Source organism: Heterocephalus glaber, unplaced genomic scaffold (genome assembly GCF_053883595.1).
Source record: "Heterocephalus glaber isolate CG9 unplaced genomic scaffold, H.glaber_assembly_v1.0 deba00001461, whole genome shotgun sequence".
Lineage (NCBI taxonomy): Eukaryota > Metazoa > Chordata > Mammalia > Rodentia > Bathyergidae > Heterocephalus > Heterocephalus glaber.
The window spans coordinates 19,578,431-19,604,882 of NW_028258308.1; the positions used below are offsets into that span (position 1 = coordinate 19,578,431).

The window sequence follows — 26,452 nt, forward strand, 5'->3', positions numbered from 1 at the left end:
AATCCAATCATAACTTTGTTATAACTTTCTAATAATTTTTCAATGATGCAGCCAGGCATTATTATGTACATCAGAAAAATAATCAAATTCTTAATGAATTTAAGTAGAATATGATTATATAAAACACTACTTTGACATAAAATTAACACCATCTGAGGTAGGTAAAACCACTTACTGTATTTACTTTCATCTCACTATTCTTGAAATAATGGATTAGCCACACCACTGTGATCCATCACCTAAGGCTCATGTCATGAGAACGGCTGCTGGTAATTAACAGAGAAGCCTAGTAGCATCGAGCATTTGTCTGAAAGACTGTTGATAGATGAACAATAGGTATAAAAGACCTAGATCTTGCTAAGAATTGTTTATCATGTTTACAATTGTAAGTCCTTTTCAAAGGGAGCACCTTCAAACAAAAGGACCCATCATTCATTCATTGTCTCTTTATTTCATAAGGCTGGCTGTTCAGAAAGCTACATCAGCAATCTTAACTGAAAATGATCCCACTCTCTCTCCTTCCTTTTTATGATTTTGGTCATCCTTTCTATAGATTTGAAACACGTAGGATTATCATTTTAATTTATGGCCAGTTTGTTTTAGAACAAATACATGCACTAAAGACCTTCGTAGGAGTAGGAGTACCAGCAAGGCACTGTGCTCATGCTGTATCACCCAAATTAGTATCCCATAGTATATTCATTTCCTGTGGCTGTCATAACAATTTGACACAGACTGGGGACTTAGAGCTACAGAGCTTTATTTTCCCACAGTTCTGGAAATAAGAAGTCCTACACTGAGTATCTGTTGAGTCTGTGTTCTCTGAAACCTGTAAGATAGAATTCCTCCTGGCCTCTTCCTTGTGTTCAGTTGTGGCTATCAGTCTGTGGAGTTCCTTGGCTTGCAGCTCTGTGTCACTTGACTCTCTGCTGCTGCCATAACATGTGTGTCTGTGTTCAAATTCCCTTCTGCTTTAGAGTTTACCAGTCACACTGGATTAGCCTGATGACCTCAGCTTAATTGGATTATATTAGTCTCTCTCATCCATGTTTTCATGTTTCAAGATTCCAGTTATGTAAGGTTAACTGCAATCTAAACATGTTATCACACAATGAGGAATTAAGATAGTTTTAGAGAGAGAGAGAGAGAGAGAGAGAGAGAGAGAACAAATGAGCAATGATTCACATAACATTTATTACAGCATATTATTATAGTTGTTCTATTTTATTGTTAGTTATTGTTGATAATATCTTCCTGTACCTAAGTTATAAATTAAAACATTATCATAAGTGTATATGTATAAATATACATAGGTGTATAAGTATAGGATTTGGTACTCTCTACTGTTTCAAGCATTTACTGGGATTTTTGAATGTATCCCTCATGAATAAGGGAAGACAACTGTATATCTCTAAAGATGTTATACCCAGATAAGTTCACATCCACAGCAATGGGGAGTTAAAATTGCAACATATCTTTTTTGGAGGATACAATTCAACCCATAACAAATAGGATACATGCACACATAAATACATAAAAGGATGGAATCTGGAAGAGTATGCAGCTTTTTTGTAGTGTTATTAACAATATTCAGATACTAAGAAAAGTATCAGATGGATGAATGAATGTACTATTGTACAGATAGGGTTGCTCCTACAAGAAGAACACGATTTCTTCTTATGACTAATGTTCCCTTTATGTAAACTACAAAACTCACTTCCCTTGTTTGGGCTCCATGTTCACCTAAAAGTCACTCAAACTGTATTTGTCAGCTTTCCATAGCAGGGACAAAAACATGACACTTGTAAATTAAAGGAGTAAAGGTTTACTTTGGCTAACAGTTTGAGAGGATTCCTTTCCAGGTCAGCTGGCTCCAAGGCAGAAATAGCATGGAAGAATTAGCATGGCAGAGGAAAGCTGCTCACCACATGGTGGCCCAGAACCAGAGAGAAAAGGGAAGAGCTGGCAACAAGAATAGATCTTTCCAGCTCATAACCTCAGCAACCTGGTTCTTTTAATCAGGTTCCATCTTTGAACACATGAGACTTTTGGGTGACATTTTAGATCTAAGAAATAACTTTAACTTGGGCTCAACAGAAATTCCTTTCATAAGGAGGGAGCAGAAGACATAACACTCTGCAACTGGGTTTTATGAGTCAGGTTAGAGGGGTTTCATCTGTACAGGTTGGTGAGCTGTGAAGGTGCTGGACCAATCAGATTTCTGAGCCTGAAAAATCAGAAATCCTCAGATATGCCAGCTAACAGGACCTGCTTCCAAGAAAAAATGAATGAGTTGGGTCATGCTATCAGGCTTCATTTGACAATGGCCCTTTCTTTCTGCCTGTCCCTTCAAGTTATTTTACTTATGTTCAGAATCAGTCAGAGGACTCAATGCTTAGACAGTAAAAATTCATACCCCAGAAATGACCTCTGTTTTCATTGAGAGTAGCCTAATATGTTCAGGATTTAACTGATGTATGAGTCAGAATCAAGATCCTTGTGAAACAAAAAATCTAGAAGTGGTTCACCTCCCAAAGAGCTGTATGAAGTGGTCCAGTGTTCTAATGGACCTGATGCACTCCAGAGGCTACCTGGTGAGTTGCTGGAAGAGAGCAAAGAGGAGATAAATGGGAGATATTGATGACCCAACAGCAGCCTACTTCTGGTGGCCTTGCATTATAACAGCATTGGCATAGCTTTCCTGTTTGACCTTGGGACCTCCACCTCTACTTTCCGTTGCTGCTGTGTCTGTGACTTACATTCTCTTTCCCTCATTTTGATTCTTCACTGTGTGCTTTACATGCTGACAACTGCATACCCTTGCCTCTCCGACATCTAATTATGAGCCAACCTTATTTTGTCTCTTCTCATTCACACAAATGCTCTGCTTTCCCCAGGCCAGTGCTGACTGAAATGGCCACCACTCACTGTACATATTTTCTAGGGTATTCACCTCATACAGCATCTGATAAGAAAATCATTATTTCATGCTCTGAGAAAAGCACATCTTTTTTTGTTTGCCTCTCAATGCTTAATGCAATCTTGAAGTAGAAAAAGTGCCTGATACGTATTTGTTGATGCTATTAATTGGATGCAGAAAAGTGATTATAGGAGATTGTCAATATCATAAACAGAAAATTAGTTTACTGTCTACAAGAAAACACAAAACTTGGAATCACCATGGAATTTTACCACAGCTCAGAATCCAGTTTGATATCTTACTAAAAACTAAAGTTTATAATCACAAATATCAATTTATTCACTACCAGATTATTCATCTGCCAGAATTCCCTTATCCCAAATGAAAAAATGCATCTCCTGAGATCAAAATTGAAACCCTGGGGCCGGGGATTTAGCTCAGTGGTTCTGGCACTTGCCTTGCAACCACAAGGTCCTGAGTTCGATACCTGGTACCAAAAAAAAAAAAATTGAAACCCCATATCAATGGATAACTCAATATTTTTAAACCTTCTTTAATTCTAACCTCATACTGCTGTAGAAGCTGACACACACTCTACCTTTCAGGTGCATTTTTCCTTTTTTATTTTATGAAAATATGAAACAAAATTTTGTAACAAAATAAAAAGGGTAACAATAGTTAATACACTGTATCATTATCTTCAAAGTAGTTACTCAGAATACAAGACATAAACTAAAAAGATTCTCACAAAACAGCAGATAACACAAAGCTTTATTTACAATGACTAAGATACTATAGACTGGTAGTATAAATGAAACTAATTAGCATATATTAAAACATTTTTGAAACAATAGAATATGTAATTTGGGGAAGTACTTGAACTTTTCCCTGCTTCCTATTTATTTCTCTTCTATTTTGCTCTCCATATAATATTTATGGTGTTTCTCCTATGAGAGAAACCATGGGTTATTTGAGGTTGTGTGTCTGATCTTTGTCACATGACATTATGTTCTCAAGTTGCATAATTTATCTATGAATGCCTCATATTTATCTTTATGGCAATGTAGTATTCCATTGTGTATAAATACCACATTTTTCTTATCCATTTTTCTTTCCTTATGTTTCTGGACATATATGCTATTTCCAAGATCTAGCTATTATAAACTGCACTGCTGTAAACATGAGTATGCATGTATCCCTGTAATGTGGTAATTTTAACTTTTGGGAAGATACCTACAAGGGAGCTACCTGGGTAAAATGGAATTTCAATGTTTAGTTTTTTGAGGAAGCTTCACAATGATTTCTTCACGTTAAGCAAAATGCTATTCATTCCACTGAAGAAGTCTTACCCTTCCAATCTGACTCTGTTTGTCATTTGTAGATAGTCATTCTGATGAGTGTGGTCAGTGTACATTTTAGTTACACAGTCTCCTGGTCACCGTATGTGAATCTTCCTGCTTCACCTCTCAAGCCCAATTCTGTTTCTCGGGTGAAGTTCTGGGGTGAAGCATCTTCTGCTGTTCCCACACGCCATTTCTAGCCTCACACTTTGGGCAGGACCCTGGGGGTGGGCCAGTGGCCCCTGCTCTTTCAAACATTGGTCCTTGAATGCTTCTTTTTGCTCACTGTCCCTCACATCGGAGAACTGGCCCTGATCATACCACCTCTGGCTCTGCCAGACACGATGAATTCCAGAACCTTTTGGGAGCAAGATTATATTTCCCGGGTTATCTTCAACCTCTTGTTCTCAGCCCTGAGCTGGGGAATCTGGCGAAGCTCTACCAATGATGCAGAAATCCGAGACTGTTCCTTTAAGGCAGAAATCAAGGAGGGGACCCAGGGTTTCTATTGTAGAAGCCGCCCAGAGCTACAGTCTGGGGCCCAATTAGCGGTGAGCTTAGCAGGGTTTTGTTTGGCTTAGCAACCGCCTGCGCGGTCCCAGGGGCCCGTCGAGCGTCACCGGGGGCTGAGGCCACAGCAATCTGCACTCTAAGCCCGTGTGGCGCTGGCCGGGGTAGAGGTGCCCAGGCTAGGCTCCCAGACCCTCGGACCAGGTTGTTCTCGCCACATCGAGCCTGAGAAGGGATCGCTGGCCCTGGTCCCTCAGTGGAAGGACCAGGCCGTCGCGAAAGGTCTGTCCCAATTGTGAGGAGCTGAGCGCCCAAAGTTGTTCACCGGGCTCGGGCTCGGGAGAGAACCAGACTTCTCCGGGGCTTGGCGGGGCCCCGGGACTCCAGCATCCTTGCTCCCCGCAGGGCCTCGGCGCCAGGTCCAGATCCCCACGGGTGGGCCTTGGTGGATGGAGCCCTGCAGCCCGGCTCCCAGGGCTCCTGAGATTCCGGCAGCAGCAAGAACAGCATTTCCAAGGTCACAGCATGAAGGTTGCTGTGTTGGATCTCGGGTCTCTCTTTGCCAAAATCTTCAAGACCTCGACGGCGTCCCCCGCGGTCCCCTCTCCGGTCACCTCCTCCAGCCACTTGGGAGGCGCAGGGTCTGCGGGCGCCGTCCAAACCCCGACTCCGACCCCGACCTCGACCTCGACCCTCCTCCCCGCGCTGGCTCCCGACTCAGCCTCGGCCTCGCGGGGGCCACCCACCTCGCTGCATCCTCTGCTCGCCGCTTCCTATGCCCGAGTCTCGGCCGCCAGCCGCGCGGCAGAAGCAGTAGGGTCTCCCTTCCCCCTGCCCGGTAGCCCCAGTACAGCCAAAATCCCGCCGGCGCCCCAGCCTCTGCTCCTGTCTAGCGCCCACCGACACGCCGCGGGGTCCCCGGCCCAGCTGGTGGCCCTGGCGCGGTCGCGCCCCGAGAGCCCCCGGCAGCCTCGCCTGCCTGGCTCCGGAGAGAGAGAGCCCAGCGCTTGGAAGACGCCTGGGTCTGGCCCCAAGACCCTGTTCTTCACCTTGCCGGACATCGGCGAGGAGTGGGGCTCGGACAGCGACTCGGAGGACGGAGGAGAAGGGTGAGTAGCAGTGAGGTGTCCGTCTTTGATTTGGAACCGCTCTCTCCATCTGCCACACCCACCTTCCCAGGTAAACTCAGAAAACGCGCTATTTGCAATAACTTCCTCCAACTCCTCGAACTCCCCGGGCGCTTCTTGCACTTTTAGGGGGTCCATATTCCTTGGATTTGGGGTCTTTTCAAACCGCTGCTCCCCACTTTGCCAAAATCATCCTCTGCTGCTTACCAGGGGAGAGGAAGGAAGGTTTGAAGGCAAGAAAGAATTTAATGTTTCTTTTCTACCTGAAGCATTGATAATTATCAGTCCGGTTTTCTCAAGGACTTTTAAAAGGACTTTTAAAAAGGACTGTAAAGTCCCTTCTTTCCTGCATAGTATAGCAAATGTGTGAGAAACACACCTTGGCACCAACGATTTGATTTTAATAGCAACAAGACACTGTGTTGCCTACTTTCCAAGGATCAGCCCAAGTCTTATCCCAAGAGAGATGGGTTGCCTTTGTGTGACATCTGGTCAATTTACATATGTAGCACACTGGCAGACACAAAGGGGATTTGCAATGCTCAGGATACATCTGACTGTATCCCATAGAGGTCTTCAGTCCTTGCTATAGCGCTCTGAGTTAATACCAAAAGCAGTGATGAACACGTTACTATCGCAGGCTGTGTATTATAGAACTAAGGTGAATTTTAATTCTTAATGTGCAGAGAATATAGCTAGCTATTTTTAAGGGAGTACGAAATTTTCAGCCCTTTGAATGTTACAGAAGAAAAGTGAAATGGTTAAAGTTACATCAGAGGAGCCCATTCACAGATGGGGGTGTCTGCATTGTAATCTAGTGTAAGAAGAGTCAGGCATAGTAACACAAGTATCCTCCTCCCCCTCCAAAGAGTTCTGACTGGACAATTTTTACTCTAAGACTGACTTTAATTCATTCACAATTTATACTATTGCAATTTAACAAAACTGCGTGTCAGTGCTGATACAGATAGCCGAGTAACATTAGCTTGTCTCCTTTCATTTAAAATATTGTATTACAAAATGTGTTTATCAACTGATTTTTTTCCCCTCTGCGGAGAATTCATTGCATTTAGAAAACTGGCTAGAGTCCATATACCTAAGGAATTAGACCTTTGTTATTAGCTACTGGTCCTTAACATTTATGCAATTAATGTTTTATGAGCCAACAGATCTACACTGACCTTAAACTGTAGTCTCAGTGCATTTAACAGATAGGCACTGGAATAGGCAGGCATTATGGCCAGTAAAAGAAGTGGTGTCTGTCTCAGTTCTTGAACATATTAGCTATGTCTATATTGTCCAAACATTCTCAGATTGTTTTCTGAATAGCACGGAATTTGGTATTATTTACGGAAGACATTATTCTGCATTAGCAGATGCACCCAGTTTCACTTAAAGTGAATAAAGTGAATTTTAGGTAATTAGATTGAGAAATAATATACACTCGGATGTGTTTTTAAGAATCTCCTTGGTGACGTACGTTCCTCCTGTCTATAGCAGAGAAATAGGACAGCAGACAAGCTGAAGGAAGAATTAGAGCAAATTTTCATTACTACAAACTTTTGGCACTTTGAAGTATATTTTTCCTTCCTGGAATTCTGTGGTGGCTATTTATAACACCAAATAAATAAACATCATAAAAAAACAAATTTTAAATCATCTCGCTGGCAGATCTTCTGTCAATTAGTAGGTAGCTATTGCTGTTAGGCTGCTCAGATAATACTGAAATTTAGTATTTAATTTTTTAATGTGGGAATATAGAAAGAGGGAGACAATGTAGAAATAGGAGAGGAAAAAAGAGTGATTAGAGAGAATATGTAAAACAAATAGAAACAAATTTTAAGAAACACAGATCTAATTTAAGACAATTGCATTCAGTTATCCAATGTATAAAGTTATAAAGGAAATTTATGATGTATAGTATATGTATATTTTAAAATAAACTTTGTGTTTTAGGTTTAAGTGGATCCTGTACTTGGCCTCTGGTAAAACTAGAAGTAGTAAAAGTTATTTGAGAAGGAAACTATACAAACTCTTTTGCAACTCATTGCTTTTTTTTTCCTACTAAGATGCTGATTAGCACAGCATGGGTTTTGATCATTGACACATGGATTCAATAAAGGAAGAACCCATGAACAGAGGCCTGCCCTTTCTGTTCACAGGGCAAACTAGCTACTACATCTGAACTGGGAGGTAGAATATTGGGTTCTCTTTCTCTACTTCATTGTCTTGCACTCCCAGTTCTTCTTCCTTGATAAAATGAAGATGTTAATGAGACTTTCTGAAAAAAGAATGTTCCAAAAATTAGTTTAAATAATACATTAATTGCCTAACACATAGAGAAAAAATTTTAAAGTTATCTACAATTACCACTTGCTTCTCATCATGGAAATGAAAATTGAGAATATTTTTTATTAAAGGAAATATTCCAAGTGAAGAAAAGAATGAGAAATACAAATGACTTATTATATTCATCATGTGACTGCAAATAAATGGCATATTTTAGTGCAGTTATTGGAGAACAAATTATAGTACATGCTAGTCTTTCATAGTTATTTTTCTCGTAAGACTAACAAAAAAAACCCTGCTAGTTTAATTAGCATCACTACTGAGTATCATGTAACACTAAGAAGGAAATGTATTTAACATCATGGGATCAAATTTTTAATTTTTAGGGACAATGCAGAATAGTAAGTAGCACCACACTTCACACATGGCTGACCTTTTGTATAACAATTCTTCATTTTACCCTGTAATCCTGTGACTGTATTCTTCGTTTGACATTTTGTGATCTTTAAGGCAACATATGCTCACAAAGTCATTTAGTGTTTATTAAATGAATAAATCAAAATATTTTCTTTCATGTAATCTACTATCATGAGTTCCTAATGTCAAAAATCTAGAAACAGTTTTAATGTCCTTCTTTAAAAAATAGTTGTCGTCTTGGACCTTTTTGTTTCATTGTCTTGGAGTTTAATTTTCCCAAAGTTAATAATGCTTTCTGCTGGGACTTTGCATTTCCCCAGAGATGAATGGTGAGCTCATTGGACTATTGCCATATGACAATTAATTTCTACTACAGTCATTGGATCATTAGTTTCATTAAAAGTACTAATGAACTAGAGGTGGTTTTCCATGTCCAGCACATGCTTAAATCCAAATAAAACAATTTCATTTACTGTTCAGAATTAATTGGAAACATTTTAAACAGACAACATTATAGATAGTTTGAGAAGCATTTGTGTACATTTCACCAGAAACCGTTTGACAACACTTATGAAATTTCAGGTTATCAAAAGGAACACTATTACGTTTTCAGGATTTAAAATCTTGAAAATTACATTTGAGTTAGTAGTCCGTGTACTGCTATATATTTGAAGAACATGTTTTGAATTTTTTCTAATATAAAAGTCAGCACTTGATATGTGCCAAATACATAACAACAATCATATATGGGATTTGAATCCTTTAGAATTGTACAACACTAATAGTTAATTTAAATTAGCATAATTTTTAGTGCATAGGTTGAAACTGCTTCAAATCTCACTTTATAATTTTTCTTAGAATCTTAAAAATGCGAATTAAGTATTTACATTATGTAACAACTTCTACAAGCCTCATTTTTTCTTGCAAATAATAATACCTATTGAAATAGATTTTGTAAATATTAAAAGAGTCAATATATACAAAATTCTCCATGTGATGGCTAGTATATAAGCAGTCAGTATATAGTTATTGCTATCATTTTATTTTATAATGTTCATTATTTTAAATATATTTTATTTGTCACCAGTAATCAGCATCTTTCCTACAAAGTATACATTATTGCTATGATTTGGAGTGAAGATTAATATATTTTTCCCAAACTTTAATTGCCAATAAAAATCTGTTTCCTGTACAATTAATGTGGGAACTAGATTTTTAAGTAATCAAAGCAAAAAGAGAGTAACAATAAGCATTTATAAACTTTTATAGTAATTAATAGAGCAGCTTTATTTCTAGTGAGTCTAATAAAATATTTGTAATCATATTTTGCATCTTTTTAACATTTTATTTTTCTATTTCTTTATTATGTTTTTACAGTATCCACAATGAACTGGAAGAAATTTTTAAATAGTTTGAGAAGCATTAAGTAGACTTTACAACATACCTTTGACCAACCTGATGATGAAATGTCAGGACACCAAGATAGTAAAAAAAAAAAATCCACAACCAAATGATTATATTTTGTTCTCCCTAAAATACAGAGCTAAATAATATTCAAATACTAGCCTCTGATTAAAGATGAGATTTTCTAAATTTTTAAATGATCTAGCACGGAGAATATGCTTAGTTCACAGTGACTTTGAGAGCCAGGGCAGTGGGGATACAGCTGTGGCCAAGAATCCACTATTACAAAGGAGGGAGTTTCTGATGCTTTTTAAAAAATCTGAGCTGGCATTGTATGGCAATGCTTATGTTCCATCATAATCTTTATTATTCATTCTCAACTCAAAATAGCAATTTCTCTCACAAAGCATAACCTACAGACAATAATTCTCAAATAGAGGAACTTGACAGGAACATGCAAAGCTCTTTTCTATTGTTGCCAATCTATAGTGTATCTTTGTGGAGAATGCCTTGCTTAAACAAATAGATGGTTGTAATTTATTGCTTCCTCTGAATCATATAAGAAGGAATCATGTCATAATGAGGTCAGTTATCTCATACCATATAAGGAAATTTTTCTATAAATCAAATTTAATTTCTATTTTAAGTTCAGATTTTGCCATAGTGGTAAAAACTAAACTTCAGTTCCCTGGGCTCTCTTTCATCCTTGTGAAAGCTTGAGCCTCTTTCTGGTGAGTTTACATGGAACTAGGATGTTCACTGGCAGCCTCTGTCCTTGCTGAATCCACTAAGACATCGGTAGGTAATCTCTTCTTACTTCATAACCCAGGTTTCCTGCATGTATCCATGAAGACCCTTCACATTAGTGGTCTTGCTGTCTTACTTTTTTGGAGTCTTGGGAGCACCTGGAGTCAGCCTGTTACTTTCTCTATTTTCTGAAGTAATTAGCAAAACCCCCCCAAAATCTTCAGTTTTTCTCTATAAGGGAAGGGACAATGGAAAATGAAAACACTAGGGAAAAAATACCAGTAAAAATTTAAGAGTGCCCTCCCATGTATCCTTCACATACAGAGAACATTTTCTTTCTTCCTGGCAAATACTGCGTACTAAAATAAGTAAAAGTTGTCCTTTATTCTGAAGAGATAGAAACAGTCCACTTATCATGTTTAATAAAGCACAAAAATTAAAGCCTTTGCAAGGAGTAAATATCACTGAAATTAGAGAAGTTGATGATGGCCTTTGGCAATGAAAAGGAAGGTTGTCAAGCAAATACATTTCCTACTGTTGTTGAATAAACAAATCTTTGAGGCTAAGGTGAACTAAATAAAATATTCTTCTCATGTGCATATATACACATGCATTCTTAGAATCATTGTCTCCTTAAATTTGTAACCATAACTTTTGAAGCTATTTTCAAATAATCTAGAACTTCTAAATGGTATCAGTAATGAAGATGAACATAAAGATAAACCCCACCTTGGAAGCTTATGATTTTTTTTTCCCTTCTTTCCTTTCCCCTGCCCCTCCCACTACCCCTACCCCTCCCACTACCCCTACCTCTTTGGACCTTTTCTTCCTATTTTACATTTTCGATTATTCATTCTAATCATTGGTATATTTTAGGTATACAATATAATGACATTCATCATTGGAAATTTGCACCTTTACATAGTCACTCTTGGTTCTTATTTTTCACCCTTGCCCAGCCCTCCCTTAAACCCCTCCAGTCCTCCCTATTTACAAAGATTTTGTTCCTATTTTTCCATTTTCTCATATTAATCCCATTCCCTTCTATCCTTTCCCCTAGCCCTCCCACTTCCTTCCCCTTTGCCCCTTTTCTTCCTATTTCACATTACCTATTATACATTTAGTCCTTATTTACACTTTCAGTTTCTCACACCAGAGAAACTATTTGGAATTTATTCATGTGTAGCCTATTTATTTCACTTAAGAGTATTGCCTCAATGTGCATCCACTTAGCTATAAATGTCTCTAATTTCTCATTGTTTATGGCTGAGTAGTACTCCATTTTATAAAAAAAACACATTTTCTTTATCCAGTCTACAGTTGATGGGCATTTGGGCTGTTTCCAAGTTTTAGCTATCACAAACTGTGCTGCTATGAACATGGGTGCACATATATCACTGTGGTATGATTCTTTTAATTCTTTGCGGAAGATCCCCAGCAGTGGAATAGCGGGGTCAAATGGGACTTCCAGTCCTAGTTCTTTGAGGTATCTCCATACTGATTTCCACAGTGCTTGCACCAGTCTACACTCCCACCAACAGTGGAGCAGGGTTCCTCTTTCCCCACAGCACCCCCAGCATTTGTTATTGGTTGATTTCAAGATAGCAGCCATTCTTTCTGGAGTGAAGTGGAATCTCAGCATTGTTTTCATTTGCATCTCTCGAATGACCAGTGATGTTGAACATTTTTTCATGTATTTATTTGCTATTTCTACTTCTTTGTCTGAGAAATGCATGTTCATTTCAGATGCCCATTTTTGGATTGGGTCTTTAAATTTGGGAGGTCTGATCTTTTTAAGTTCTTTATAGATTCGAGATAGTAGACCTTGGTCTGAGGAAGAGCAGGTGAAGATTTTTTCCCACATTGTGGGTTGTCTCTTCACACTGCTGGTGGTTTCCCTTGCTGTGCAGAAGCCTTTTAATAAGAAGAGATCCCACTTGTTGATTGTTTGTGCTAGTTCACAGGCAACTGAGGTTTTGTTCATAAAATCTTCTCCTACACCAATGTCTTCAAGAGTTCTACCTAATCTCTGTTCCAACTGGTTCAGAGTTTCTATTTTAATATTTAGATCTTTAATCCATTTTGATTTTAGTTTAGTGCACGGTGAGAGATATAGGTCTAGTTTTAATCTTTGGCAAGTTGAAGCCCAATTTTTCCAGCACCATTTATAAAAGAGGCTATCTTTCCTCCAATGAGGGTTTTTGGCTCCTTTATCAAAGATGAGATGGCTGAGTGTGTCTGGCGTTGTTTCTACATCTTCTAATCTGTTCCACTGGTCCTCAAGTCGGTTTCTTTGCCAGTACCATGCTGTTTTTATCACAGTGGCTTTGTGTATAGTTGCAGGTTGCGGATTGTGATACCCCCTGCCATGTCTCTGTTACCTAGAATTGCTTTTGCTATTCTGGGTCTCTTCTTGTTCCAAATGAATTTTTGGATAGTTTTCTGAAGGTCTATGAAATATGCTGTTGGGATCTCAATTGTAAATGCATTAAATCTGTATAGCAGTTTTGGAAGTATGGCCATTTTCACTATATTGATCCTTCCTACCCAGAAGCAGGGAATGTCTGTCCATTTTCTGATATCATCTTCAATCTCTCTTGTCAGAGTTCCATAGTTTTCAGAGAAGAGATCTTTGATTTCTTTCATTAGGATGATTCCTAGGTATTTCAGTGTTTTGGATGCTATTGTGAAAGGAATTATTTGCCCTATTTCTCTCTCAGTGAGTCTGTCATTCATGTAGAGGAAAGCTATTGATTTTCGCGTGCTAACTTTGTAACTAGCTACTTGACTGAATTTGGTTATTAAGTCTAGAAGACTTTTGGTGGAATTCTTGGGGTCTTCTATATAGAGTATCATGTCATCTGCAAATAATGACAATTTGACTTCTTCATTTCCTATCTTTATTCCTTTTATATCTTTCTCTTGTCTAATTGCCATGGCTAATGTTTCCAGAACTATATTGAACAAGAGTGGTGATAGTGGACATCCTTGTCTTGTTCCTGATTTTAGTGTGAAGGATTTGAGTTTTTGACCATTGAGTATGATATTGACTGTTGGTTTTTCATAGATGGCTTCTATCAGTTAGAGGTAGAGGACATCTATTCCAATTTTTTGTAGGGTTTTTATCATAAATGCATGTTGGATTTTGTCAAATGCTTTTTCTGCATCTATGGAGATAATCATAAGGTTTTTGACCTTGGCTCTATTGATATATTGTATTACATTGATTGATTTTCGTATATTGAACCATCCCTGCATCCCTGGGCTGAATCCCACTTGATCAGGGTGTATGGTCTTCTTGATGATCTTCTGCATTCTGTTTGCCAGTATCTTATTAAGGATTTTTGCATCTATGTTCATTAGTGAGATTGGCCTATAGTTCTCTTTTTCAGTTGGGTCTTTCTCTGCTTTGGGGATCAACATGATGCTTGCTTCCAGGAATGAATTTGGGAGTATTGCTTCCCTTTCAATTTAATTGAAAAGTTTAAACAGCAGTGGCAGTAGTTTCTCTCTAAATGTCTTGTAGAATTCAGCAGTGAAGCCATTAGGGCCCAGGCTTTTCTTCGTTGATAAGTTTTTAATTACATTTTCAATTTCATTGGTTGATATTGGGTTGTTTAGAATTTTTAGGTCTTCTTCATTCAACTTTGGTAATTCATATGTATCTAGGAATCTGTCCATTTCTTCTGTGTTTTCCATCTTATTGGCATATAGGTTCTGGAAGTAGGTATTGATGATCCTCTGCATTTCTGCTGGTCTGTTGTAATTTCACCCTTTTCATTCCTAATTGCATGGGTTTGGGCCTTTTCTTTCCTTTTTCTGATAAGGTTGACTAAGAGTTTGTCAATTTTGTTGATTCTTTCGAAGAACCAACTCTTGGCTTCATTGATTTTTTTGTATCATTCTCTTAGTCTCCATTGCATTGATTTCTCCTCTGATCTTTATAATTTCCTCCCTTGTATGAGCTTTGGGGTTGTCCTGCTCTTCTTTTTCTAGAAGGTTGAGGTTCAGCATCAGGTTGTTTAATTGGGCTCGTTCTGTTTTCCCAATATGTGTATTCACTGCTATGAATTTCCCTCATAAGACTGCTTTCATTGTGTCCCATAGATTCCGATATGTTGTATTGTCATTGTCATTTAATTGAAGGAGCTGTCTGATTTCTTCTTTAATTTCCTCTGTGACTCATTGGTTATTCAGAAGTGTGTTGTTCAATTTCCACATGTTTATGAAATTTTTTGAGTTTCTTTTGCTATGGATCTCCAATTTCATCGCACTATGGTCTGATAATATACAGGGGATAACTTCACTTCCTTTGCACTTACTTAAACATGTTCTATGTGTGAGTATGTGGTCCATTTTGGAGAATGACCCATGTGCAGCTGATAAGAATGTGTATTCTGATTTTGTGGGGTGGAAGACTCTGTAAACATCTGTTAAATTCATTTGCTCAAGAGTTCGATTGAGTTCTACTGCTTCATTACTTATTTTTGACTAGTTGATCTATTTGTGACAGTGGGGTATTGAAGTCCTCCACTACAATTGTATTAGTGCATATATGACTTTTCTTGTCCTTTAGTATTTGTTTTATATATTTGGGTGCACTAGTGTTTGGTGCATAGATATTTATGATTGTCATCTCTTGCTCTTGGATTCTTTCCTTTACAAGGATGTAGTGTCCTTCTTCATCTCTCTTAATCAGTGTTGGTTTGAAATCTACTTGATCTGCAAAGAGGATAGCTACTCCTGCTTTTTTTCAGGTTCCTGTTGCATGCAGTGTTGTTTTCCACCCTTTCATTTTCAGTCTATGAGTTTCATTTTGAATTAAGTGTGTTTCTTGTATGCAGCATATTGTTGGATTTTGATTCTTGACCCATTCTGCCAGTCTATTTTTTTTGATTGGTGAATTGAGACCACTAACATTGATGGTTATAACTGAAACATATTGACTTGTCATTGCCATGACTTTTTCTTTTTGTTGGGTTCTCCCCCTTGCCATTTAATTTCTTGTCATGCCAGATGGGTTCATTCTGCTTTGCCTCCTGGGGTTGTGATCCTCAATGTCTGTTCCTAGGATATTGTCTAAAATTCTTTGGAGTGCTGATTTGGTATTCATGAAGTTCGTAAGGTGCTCTTTGTCATGAAAGTATCTTATTTCTCCATCCATTTTGAAAGATAGTTTTGCAGGGTACATCAATCTGGGTTGGAGGCTGTTTTCTTTTAGGGCTTGGAATATGTCACTCCAAGCTCTTCTTGCCTTGATGGTTTGTGTTGAGAAGTCTGCTGTGATTCTGATGGGCTTTCCTTTGTATGTGATTTGTTTCCTTTCTCTGACTCCTTGTAGAACTTTGTTCTTCTGTTGTGTTTCTGGAATCTTAACAATTATATGCCTATGTGTAGATTTTTTTTGATCAAGGCTATTTGGAATCCTATATGCCTCACTTATCTGTATGTCAAGTTCTTTTCCCCTGCTTGGGAAGTTTTCTGCCATTATTTCTGTGAAGAGGTTTTTTATGTCATCTCCACTCTCTCCTGTTTCTTCATTGAGCCCAATCAGTGTTATGTTATTCTTCTTTGCATCATCTAGCAGCTGCTGGATTGATTTCTCATGTTCCCTTATAATTTTGAAGCAATTTTTCTTTTCCTGGTCACTAATTGCAATCTTATCCTCTTTATCTGAAATTCTGTCCTTACATCGGCTCATTCTGCTGTGTAGACTTTCAATGGAGTTTTTCATCTCCTGGAAATCTATTTGCATCTGTTTTATGGATTCCATTTGTTTCTTATGTTGGGATTCCATCATGTTCCTGAGCTCCTCTCTAGGTTTATTAATCATGTCTTGCACTAGGGGCACAATTTCTCCTGTTATCTGAGAAATTATTTCTGATTTCATTTTTTCCAGATCCCCTCTTGTTGCCGGTTCAGTGGGTCCAGGTGGTTGGGTATCAGAGTGTTCCATCTCATTTCCCTTTGGGATTGCTGTAGATGATCTGAAAGTCTGGTTTTGAGACTTATTTATGTGTTTTCTCATTTTGACTGGGGCAGGTGGCTGTTAGCACCTGCACAGATTACCTCCTTTGAGCTGGGAGAGGTGGGACACGGGCCGGGAGCAGCAGTAGGGATGATCCAAAAGCCCTTTCCTGTGAGCTGGGAGCAGCCGGAGGGATGGTGGTTGGTAAACCCCTTCCTCTGGACCAGGAGCAGTGGGATGGCGGCTCAGAAGCCCCTACCTCTGGGCCGGGAGCAGTGGGACTCAGTGCCTTGGTCTGGTGGTCTACTGTCCTCTGCGTCTTTGTAGTGTGGAACCAGGTGGCTGCCTGTCTGCAGCGGGGTGATTGGGTGTCTTCTGCATGACTGAGGACCTCGGTAGGGCATGCTGTAAGCTTATGATTTATGTAAGACTTAAAGTGTATGTCAGAGAGTGTGGCTGATTGCATAACATTTTTTAAACTCAACATTTAATTTTCTTAATTTTGAGCATGTGAAACCTTTGAAATTATCCATGAATCTGCAGGACTCTTCATATTCCAGTTGAAGTAAAATTCTGCATTGAATAAAATAATCTCCATTCTATAAACACACACAGTAGTTTCATTGCTTAATGTATAAAACAAATTCTAGAGAGCTGTAATATTAGTATATTAAGTACATTTTTCAAAATCAGATGATACATTCTCAATGAAAAGTATATTTCAGACAGACCTTGTACTTAGTAATTTTAACATTTTTATAATCATGTTTATGATTGATGAGAGCATTGCTCAAATGTGTACTGTTGTACAAACATTTGTTATGATAGCTGGTATTTTATTGTTCATTAGATACCAAATGCTGCATGCATGTTTTATACTCATTATAAGGATTCCCCAAAAAACATACAACATAGGAATCTTATTTCCATTTTACAGATAAAGAAATTGAGGCTTAGAAAGAATAAGAAATAGTCCAATTCCACATAGCTACTATGTGCAAAATGTAAGATTCAATTCCAGACAGTTAACCTGTATCATTCACACATACATGGTACCCAAGTGTTTTTAATGGATTACTTAACATGCCAATAAATATTAAAATCTACTTCAGAAGAAATGAGTAGTATCTGTCTTTGGTACTGGGGATCAAACTCAGAACCTTGTGCTTGTGAGGCAGGTGGCTGAACCACTGAGCTAAATCTCTGGCCAGTAGTATCTATCTTTGAATAATCTGACTGTAGGGAATTATACATTTAATGACTTATTATATAATTTTGACTTTTTAAAAATAAAGCATTCTTTTAGTGTCAACTCACTTTTTAGTTTATTATAGAATTGTTTCTTATGAATTATTTTGCACATATTTAATATCAAATCAAATAATACTAGTAAAACAGACAATAAGCAGACATTGTACTAGGAAAAAATAGAGAAGCAAAAAACAATTAAATATGGCACTCTCCAATAGAAAGTCTATCTCTCCCTGCACATTAGCATTTTCTTAATTAGTGGTTTCAAGTAAAGGTTTAGAAGATGTCTCATATTTAAATATTGACAACTGTAGTCCTTGCCAGGCATTAATATTCATGCTTATCCAATGAGTATATTTCATTCACATAACACTTAATATTTTGGATATTTTTTTACTTCGATATCTAACATCAATGATATAACATTGAGGATACAAATTTTAAGTTTTATTTTAAAAATTTATTGGAGTGATAATTTAAAAATTATTCATTAACTTAATTCCTCACAATGAAATTAATGGGGCAAATAAAAATTACATTGACAGAATCATTGGGCCCTATTGAAATTGTAACACAAATATTGATAGTAATTGAATTTTAATGTGTACAAACATACATTATGACTACCCTAAAAGCCACTTTACATGTATACACCATCAAGTTTGGGGCTAAGAAAAGTGAACACAGTTTTGCCATTCTGTATCTAGCAGTTGTCTTTCTCTCCATGCTCTTCTTTCTGATGTCACTAAATTTCTACTTTGCATTCTTTTGTTTTGAGGTTGTGATGGAATTTAATCTTGGACCTGGCTCTTGATATGAGCTGTAAAGCTCCTGAGAACCTGACTCAAGCACCTCAAGATCACTCTTCTTGAATTCTGTTTCCTATACTGGTCCATCCAGATCCAGCTCAGTAACCTTCCAAATAAATTGACCTCTTGCCTGGTATCATGCCTATATCTGACTTGATTACCAGGAGAACTGAATAGATAATACTTGTTTTTCTTTTTTTCTTTCCTCAAACACTCACTTGTTCTAATTATGTATTCATATTGTGAGAATATTTTTGATAAAATGTCTATAAATTTTTTTTGTACTGGGGAGCAAACTCAGGACCTTGCGTTTGAAAGGCAGGCATGGTGCCACTGAGCTAAATCCCCATCCCAAAACATCTATAAATTTTAATAAGGATATAATGAAGAATTGTTTTTTAAAAAAATAGTGGTAAAGAAACTATACGAAGAATTCAAAACCTAGGACATTCTACAAGATAACTGGCCTGCTGTCTTTTACATTACTAGTATGTGGATCTCAGAAGAAAGTTGGAAGAACCATTTTCTTTCTAGATTAAAAGAGACTGAAGAGATATAAGAAGAATTTAAAATGTGGAACTTTGAATGTTGGTTTAAAAAAGTAGCTGTAAAAGACACTTGAGACAATTGGAGAGAAATTGGAGAGAATGTTGGTGAATGACCCTTTGGAAAGTGCATGTTAAAGTATTTATGTGTAGACTGGCATGACAGTATCAGCTTCCTTTCATATGCTTCAGAATAAAATATATGTTAATAAATGAATATGGAAAATTAACATTGGTAGAATATAGGAGATAAGTGTGAGTTTTTGTACAAATCATTCAACTCATCCATATGTTTAAAAAATGTTACAGTAAGAAGATAGGTGATGGTACATAAAAATTGTTATTATTCTAATATCAATACAAGTGTTAAAAGTTTTCTTTTCATTGGGAACTTTTCATAATAATTTAGATCATTAGATGATGAACATCTAAATGATAAACCAAAAGATTATAAAGAAATTCTTGCAACATTTTTAGACTATTATATTCTAAAATCTGTGAACCATAATTTTCCAAATATCGTATTTCCATCCTTCTTGAAAGACTCTGGTATTAATGACTTTCTTTTGTAAAATTTCAAGTCCTAAAAAAAGAAACAAAATTTCTAAAACAAAAAAGGGAGAATGGAAATTAAAAATTAATATTTTAATTGTGAAAGAAGAGAATTTTATTTTTATTGTATATGAAGTGCAGAAGAGGATACACACTAAAAAAGTGAGAAACTTCAAAATGATTAGTCATTCTGTTATCTGGGTCAACAACTTCCCAAAAATGTGTATTCCTGTCAGGAATGGACAACCATGATAAGATTTTAAAATATATTAAATAATGATTTTGTGAGTAGGAAATTCAACTCTACTCCAGGCTGAAGGCAGAGGTTGGATTGGCTTTCAGTATTTCTCCATCCTCCCAGAATACAGGATGGTAATGGGTCCACCACAACAGGTCTATGACTGGACAATCATGAATCCTCATTGGCAGCATCTCACAAACTATTATTTTTGTTCAGTACTTTTTCTCTAAATAATAATGGGACCTCAGGCCTTAACTTGCTGTTTTATGATATGTGTCTGCCACCCTCCATCTAGAACTATGAGTGTGCTCATTCCCACTGAATGAGCACAATTTAGGATACCAGACATACCTGCAACCCTTTCTGGAATATCCAGCAATCACTTCTGACCATAGGCCTTGCAGAGGGTAGAAGCCAGGTAGTTTCTCAAATACGGGGTAATGATGTTACTTTTCCACAGTTAATCTGGCCAGCATGAACCTGGAGGGAAATGATTAGTCTATTAGCTGGCCAGCAAGTGGGAAGCTCTGCCCAAAGAGAACAGAGAACCTAATTTGAGTTAGAGGAAAGGCAGCGTACCTCCCTTTCACAGGGCTGTTGTCAGGTGTGAGATCAATCACATAAGGCACTTAGAAGAGTGCTTGGCTAAAATGCCAAGGCTTAATAAGTGTTAGGTAGCAAATACTAATATTGTTAAGAGTTGAAGCAGAAGGACAATTGAGGGAAGGTAAAGAATAGAGGCCATGAGATATATAGACCACGAGTAACCAAAAGCTTGGAAGCAGAGGTCAAAAAGAAATATGAGATGGAGGGTAAGATATTGAAGAAGCAACATGGAAGAGCTGGGAAGCATTAGTAATCATGACTCTTTATCAAGAGGGAGATGGTGACCTATTTTCCTGACACCTGGGAGGCTGAATGACTAACATGTTATCAAAATTCCAATCCTCAAGAACCAGTCATTTTTGTTTCTCCCTTACATTCCTATTTGTGTGGTATTTCTTTGTGGGATCTAGATTCTTGTTTGTTTCTTTCTTTCTTTGTGAGTTTTTTTGTACCAGGGATTGAACTCACAACCTTGTGTTTGTGAGGCAGGCGCGGTGCCACTGAGCTAAATCCCCAGCCCCTAGATTCTTGTTTTTAATATTCCTTGTTTAATAATTCCTTAAAAAAAAACTCTTTCACTATTATCACTTACCATCAGTCATTACTAGGTGTAACTTGAATAAGGCTCACTCCTAGTGACCAAAGAAGATGAACTGATCCACTTTCCCTTCTTAAATTCTCCTTTCTTTCCTAGATTGATAGAATTTATCCACTCTCTCAAACTTCTCTTGCTTATAGGAGTGTGATGGTTAATATTAGGCATTCACTAGCTGGATAAGGGATATCAGGTAGCTGGTAAGACATGATTTATAGGTGTGTCTATGAGAATATTTCTGAAGAGATTAGTATTTGAATCAAACTGAATAAAATCTGCCTTCACTAGTGAGGAGATGGCATCATACAATCCACCAAGGGCCTGAATAGAAGGAAAAGGCAAAGAGGCAAATTCTCTTACTTCTGGAGGTGGAATATCCATCTCTCTTATTCTTGAACATTAGAACTTCTGGGTTTTGGCCTTTGGACCCCAGGACTTATTTCAGCAGCACCCACAGCCCCACCTCCAAATTCTAAGGCTTTGGACCTTAGACTGGGATTTACATCATCCATATACATCAATTTCTCTGGTTCTCAATCCTTCACATTCAATGTGAATTGGCTTTCCTGGTTCTGCAGCTTGCAGATGGCAGATCACAAGATATCTCTGTCCCCATAATCACGTGCATTGGTTCACATAATAAACTTCTTCTTTACGTTTATCTCTTAGTGGTTTTGTTTCTCTGGAAAACTCTAACTAGTAAGAGGTATAAGTGTTAACAGAGGCTTGTTTTTGACAAACTGACAATGTGTCAAAATTCTGTGGTGATTTTGAACAAATTTTCTGCTTCCAAGTCACTTAAGAGATTGTTGAGGGAGAGAATGATATTTTATGATGAAATTGTCATGTGTGCCAATTCCAGATGTTCTGATTTACGTTGCTCATTGCAGAGGCAAAAGTAGTAGTTCAAATGATCTTTTGGTCATCCTCTTGTCCCATGAGGCAGAAGTGTGCTGGAGTTGATGGTATGGCTGACAGGAGCCAGTGATGTACAGTATATCTCTTTCCAATTCCATACTTAATGGCATTACACTGGTACTTTACCACTAGCCAGGGAGGGAATATTACACCCTGCAAGTTTGCAAACACTTGTCAGGACTTTTGTTTCTTCTGGTTGTTTTAGCAGAACACTGATGCTACTGTGTATCAGATGTGTGTTTATTTCCAACGCCATCCTGGATGAGACAGGTTGATTGAATGAATAGGTAGTTTTTGCAAAAACCTTTGGAGTCATTACAAATGATTCTATAACTCAAAAGGTCTTTGGGAACTTGGCCCCTCAGACGTCATACAGCTGGAGTGTGATTACTAGATCTCTGCCTAGTAGCTCCCAATATATTTTTTTGTCTCCTACACCAATCAGATAATGATGTTTACATTCAAGACAGTTTTATGAGCACCGGTTAATGTTATCATTGCAGTTATATCCCTCACTCTCCACACAACTAAGAGTAAAGAACTGTATATGAGCTAGTCTGAAAATAGTCGATTTCCTAACGTAAATCATTTATAAAATTAGTTCTACTTTTTGGGAGGGTCACACTTCACAAATGATCGTGAAGTTAAGAACCATGCTTTTAAAATGATACATGAGTGAGAAGAAACTGCTCTGTGAGAGGATTCATATTGCAATTTTCTGTCTTTCTGGAGTGACGCAGAAACCAAACCAAGCATAACTTTCATGGAACATCTTAAAACTCAGTACATTTTTTCCTTCTTATCACAAGGAACAGGTATTTTTGTCTTTATTTTGGGTAAGAGCTGAGCTGTCCTTAATGGACCCCTACCTGTTATGATCCACATTTTTGTGACTTCAAGATAAATATTAAATTCAGTTTGTTTAGGATTAAAATGTTTGTCTTGCTTATTTAATGTACTTCAGCTGCGTGTTTTGCTAATAATATACTGAGTTTCACCTTGCGTGTGTGAATGTGTATGCACATGCATGCATGCTCCCAATATACTTTTAATTCATACATTTGCTGCCTGTATGAGAAGGCTCTCTTTCTGCCCACACTGATTGTGAAGCAGGATGAAACTCTACTTTCTTCATAAAGAATTAATAAATTATTCTTGCTGAAATAATTAGGAGAATTATATTTTAGTGAAGATTCCCTTGGAAGATGAGCAGTGACTTACATCATACACTGTAAAATGTCTTACAAAAATTCCCTAAATTCTATTTCCAGCTCTTCTAGACTGGCATGTTGCAGCTGAGAGCAACTAGAAAAGCTGAATAAATTTTTAAAAACCCTCAGGAGTTAAAGTGAACTGAGAATAGACCAAACTCACAGGGCTTGAAACCTAGTTTTAAATCTCCTCAACTCCTAATTGGATTAAGATGACCCAGGATTGATAGCACCAGCCAGTTCAGTCAGCTGTAAGAAGCAAATATAATTATGTCTGAATTTAACCTGCAAACAGCAACTATATATTGTTTACCAATGCCATTACTCAAATATTAGAATATGGAAATGTTAAAAAATTAGTGCATAGGTGAAGTGCTTGTACATGGAAATATTCTAAGTAAATGAAAGCTGATGTAGTGTCTATAACATCAGACCAAGCGGACTTGAAAACAAAACAATAGTAGAAGCCACCAGGGCCATTTCATAAAAATAAAATTCAATCTATAAGTTGAGAAACATTCTTAACTTGTAAGAATTAATAACATATAATAAAGATATATGAAAATGTACTATTTGACAAATCTGGAGCAGTTAATGTCTGCCACTAAAGTTTCTTTTTTTCCTTTTTTTTTTTAAGTTTCAGCTATAGATGCAAGAAAAAAGCTTTTTTGTGTTGTCTTATCTATCTGATTGTGATAGATGAGATTGAATGGAAGAATGTAGGAATTACAAAGTACAGGAAGAAAATTATTGCTATAATTATTGCTAAAATTATCTCTATAACTCAATTATTGCTATAACTCAAATATATATCAAATATATATATCAGTGAAAAACCTGTTTTACTAAAAAAAGAATCTAAAATTTGAGTTTACAGATATATATATATATATATATCAACAATGAATGGAGCTAAAGAAAGAAATAAATCTAAAACTTTAGTGAGAGACTTTTACTTGTCTTTCACAGAAGCTATGTATGTATAATTCTTTAGAGTCACTTTGTTCCAGGAAAAATACCACGAGTTACCTTAGAAAACTTTGAACAGCACAATAATTTCTATAATTGATATCAAATTTATTTTAAAGACTATAGTGAATAAAATAGTGTGTTACTGGTTCAATGTTAGAAAAACAGTCCAATGGAGTACAATAGGCCAGAAACAGACCTTTTTGTACTATATGGATATTTTATTGTTTCAACATTTGGCATTGCAGCTATTGGTGACAAGATGATTATTATGTACTGGATGTCTATGTCCCTTCCAGATTCATATGTTAAAGCCCTAACCAAAGTGTCTTGATATTTGGAAGTGGGACTTTTGGGAAGTAATTAGATTTGAATTAGGTCATGGAAGTCAAGTGAGCACCCAGGGAGTGTTCACAAGAGCACTCATTAACTCAAGAGACCATGTGAGCACCCGGGGAGATGATGAACTTCTACAGGCCAGGATGAGGGTCCTCACCAAGAACCCAGCTGGTGCCCCGATCTTGTACCTCCCACTCTCCAAAACTGTGAGAAATAAATGTTAGTTATTTACACTACTCAGCTCTGATATTTTGTTACGGCAGACTCAACTAAGGTAATAGTCTTTTTAATAAATAGTGCAGAATCAACTATAAATCCTTCAAGAATGAAATAAAACTTGATCACCTAAGTCACACTACACACGCACACACAATCAATTTCAAGTGCATCATAGCTTTAAAAAGGAAAGGTAAAACAATAATGCTTTTAGAAGAATTTAAGGCCTTAGGATAGGTAAAGCTCACTGTGCTAATGGGAAGAAATGATTAGTGACCAAAAAAATGAAAGATTTATAAATTACGCTATGTTAAAATTAAGAATTTTTGTGAATCAAAAGAGGCCACGTACAGGAAGATTTTTAATTAGCTTAAACAAGTTTTATAAGGCCAGCTGGTCCTGTAACTATAATCAATTACTAGAAATAAAGTCCTTTCGAATTTGTTTTTTAGTTAAATTTAGCTCTGTTCTGATTTTATCTCTTATCTCCACAAAAGATTGAACCACAAAAATCCAAATAATTCTAGATTGAAATTTAGCAATACAGATAAATGTATCATTTCCACAGCAGAGACTTACTAATCTTAATCATTTGACACATTATCTTGATACAATATTATTTTCCAGCTTGATACTTTGTAATAAAAGGCAAATATTTAAAGATTTATTATCTATTTCTGCAAATTAAGCCGTTAGTATTAAAAAACACTTTTTTCAAAATCAAAAACTATGAATTCCATTCAATCTAACATGCCATTGATTAAAAGAATGTTTTCATTCTCCTAAGAAGAAAAATGCTGTACAATTTTTACTTATCATTTTAATGATATTCTTATTATAATAGATCTTCCAGATTTCATTAGACTTTTAAAAATCATAAATCATTCTTGTGTCAACATGATAAGGAAAATACAGGGTAAATAAATTCCTAAAAGTTAGTTTCAAAGATTTTTATGAATCCCTTTTCTCCTCAACATTGTTGAAACCTTTGTTTTTCCATACAATAACTTATGTGCTGTTAAAACACAGGCAAGGCAGCATTTTAATATGAATCTATTAAAGAACAAAAAGTCATTGGTATTATGCTCTTAAATTGGCTTTGCAGTTTTGTAGAGCCAGGCTATCCTTGTCACTGACACGCCTTAGGAAATGTGACAAAGACATGGGCTTCAACCTCTCCCTTAACTTCCCTAGGCAGTTATTGATTGGAAAAGTGCTCTTGTGTTACCTTTCTAGTCACTGAACTTATTCTTCAATCTGGGAGGTGATTTTTTTAAAAAATTGCAATAAACACGCATAACATAAAATGTACCATTTTGACCAACTTCAGTGTATAATTCAGTAGCATTAAATATTCATAATGTTGCACAACCATTACCATTGTGACCATTAATCACAATATGTCAGCTTAAATGACTGAAAAAATGCCTAGCAGATTTGTAAAGCACAACCCTGGGTATGTCTGTGGGTGACTGACA

At 36.9% G+C, this 26,452-nt stretch overlaps 1 protein-coding gene across 2 annotated transcripts in view; it reads left to right on the plus strand.

Annotated features, from left to right (window-relative positions):
- Window positions 1-4,922: 4,922 nt before the first annotated feature.
- The window catches only part of Fam149a (family with sequence similarity 149 member A), a 59,370-nt gene continuing 37,840 nt past the window's right edge, over window positions 4,923-26,452 (plus strand). Inside the window, exon 1 of one of the 2 annotated variants that reach the window (XR_002397676.2) lies at window positions 4,923-5,879. Coding sequence is in view for 1 of the 2 variants with exons in the window: in XM_021265060.2 (XP_021120719.2) it covers window positions 5,296-5,879 (584 nt within the window). In the remaining variant the exon portion in view is untranslated. The remainder of the gene's footprint in view (window positions 5,880-26,452) is intronic. The other variant, XM_021265060.2, reaches the window with a different exon arrangement.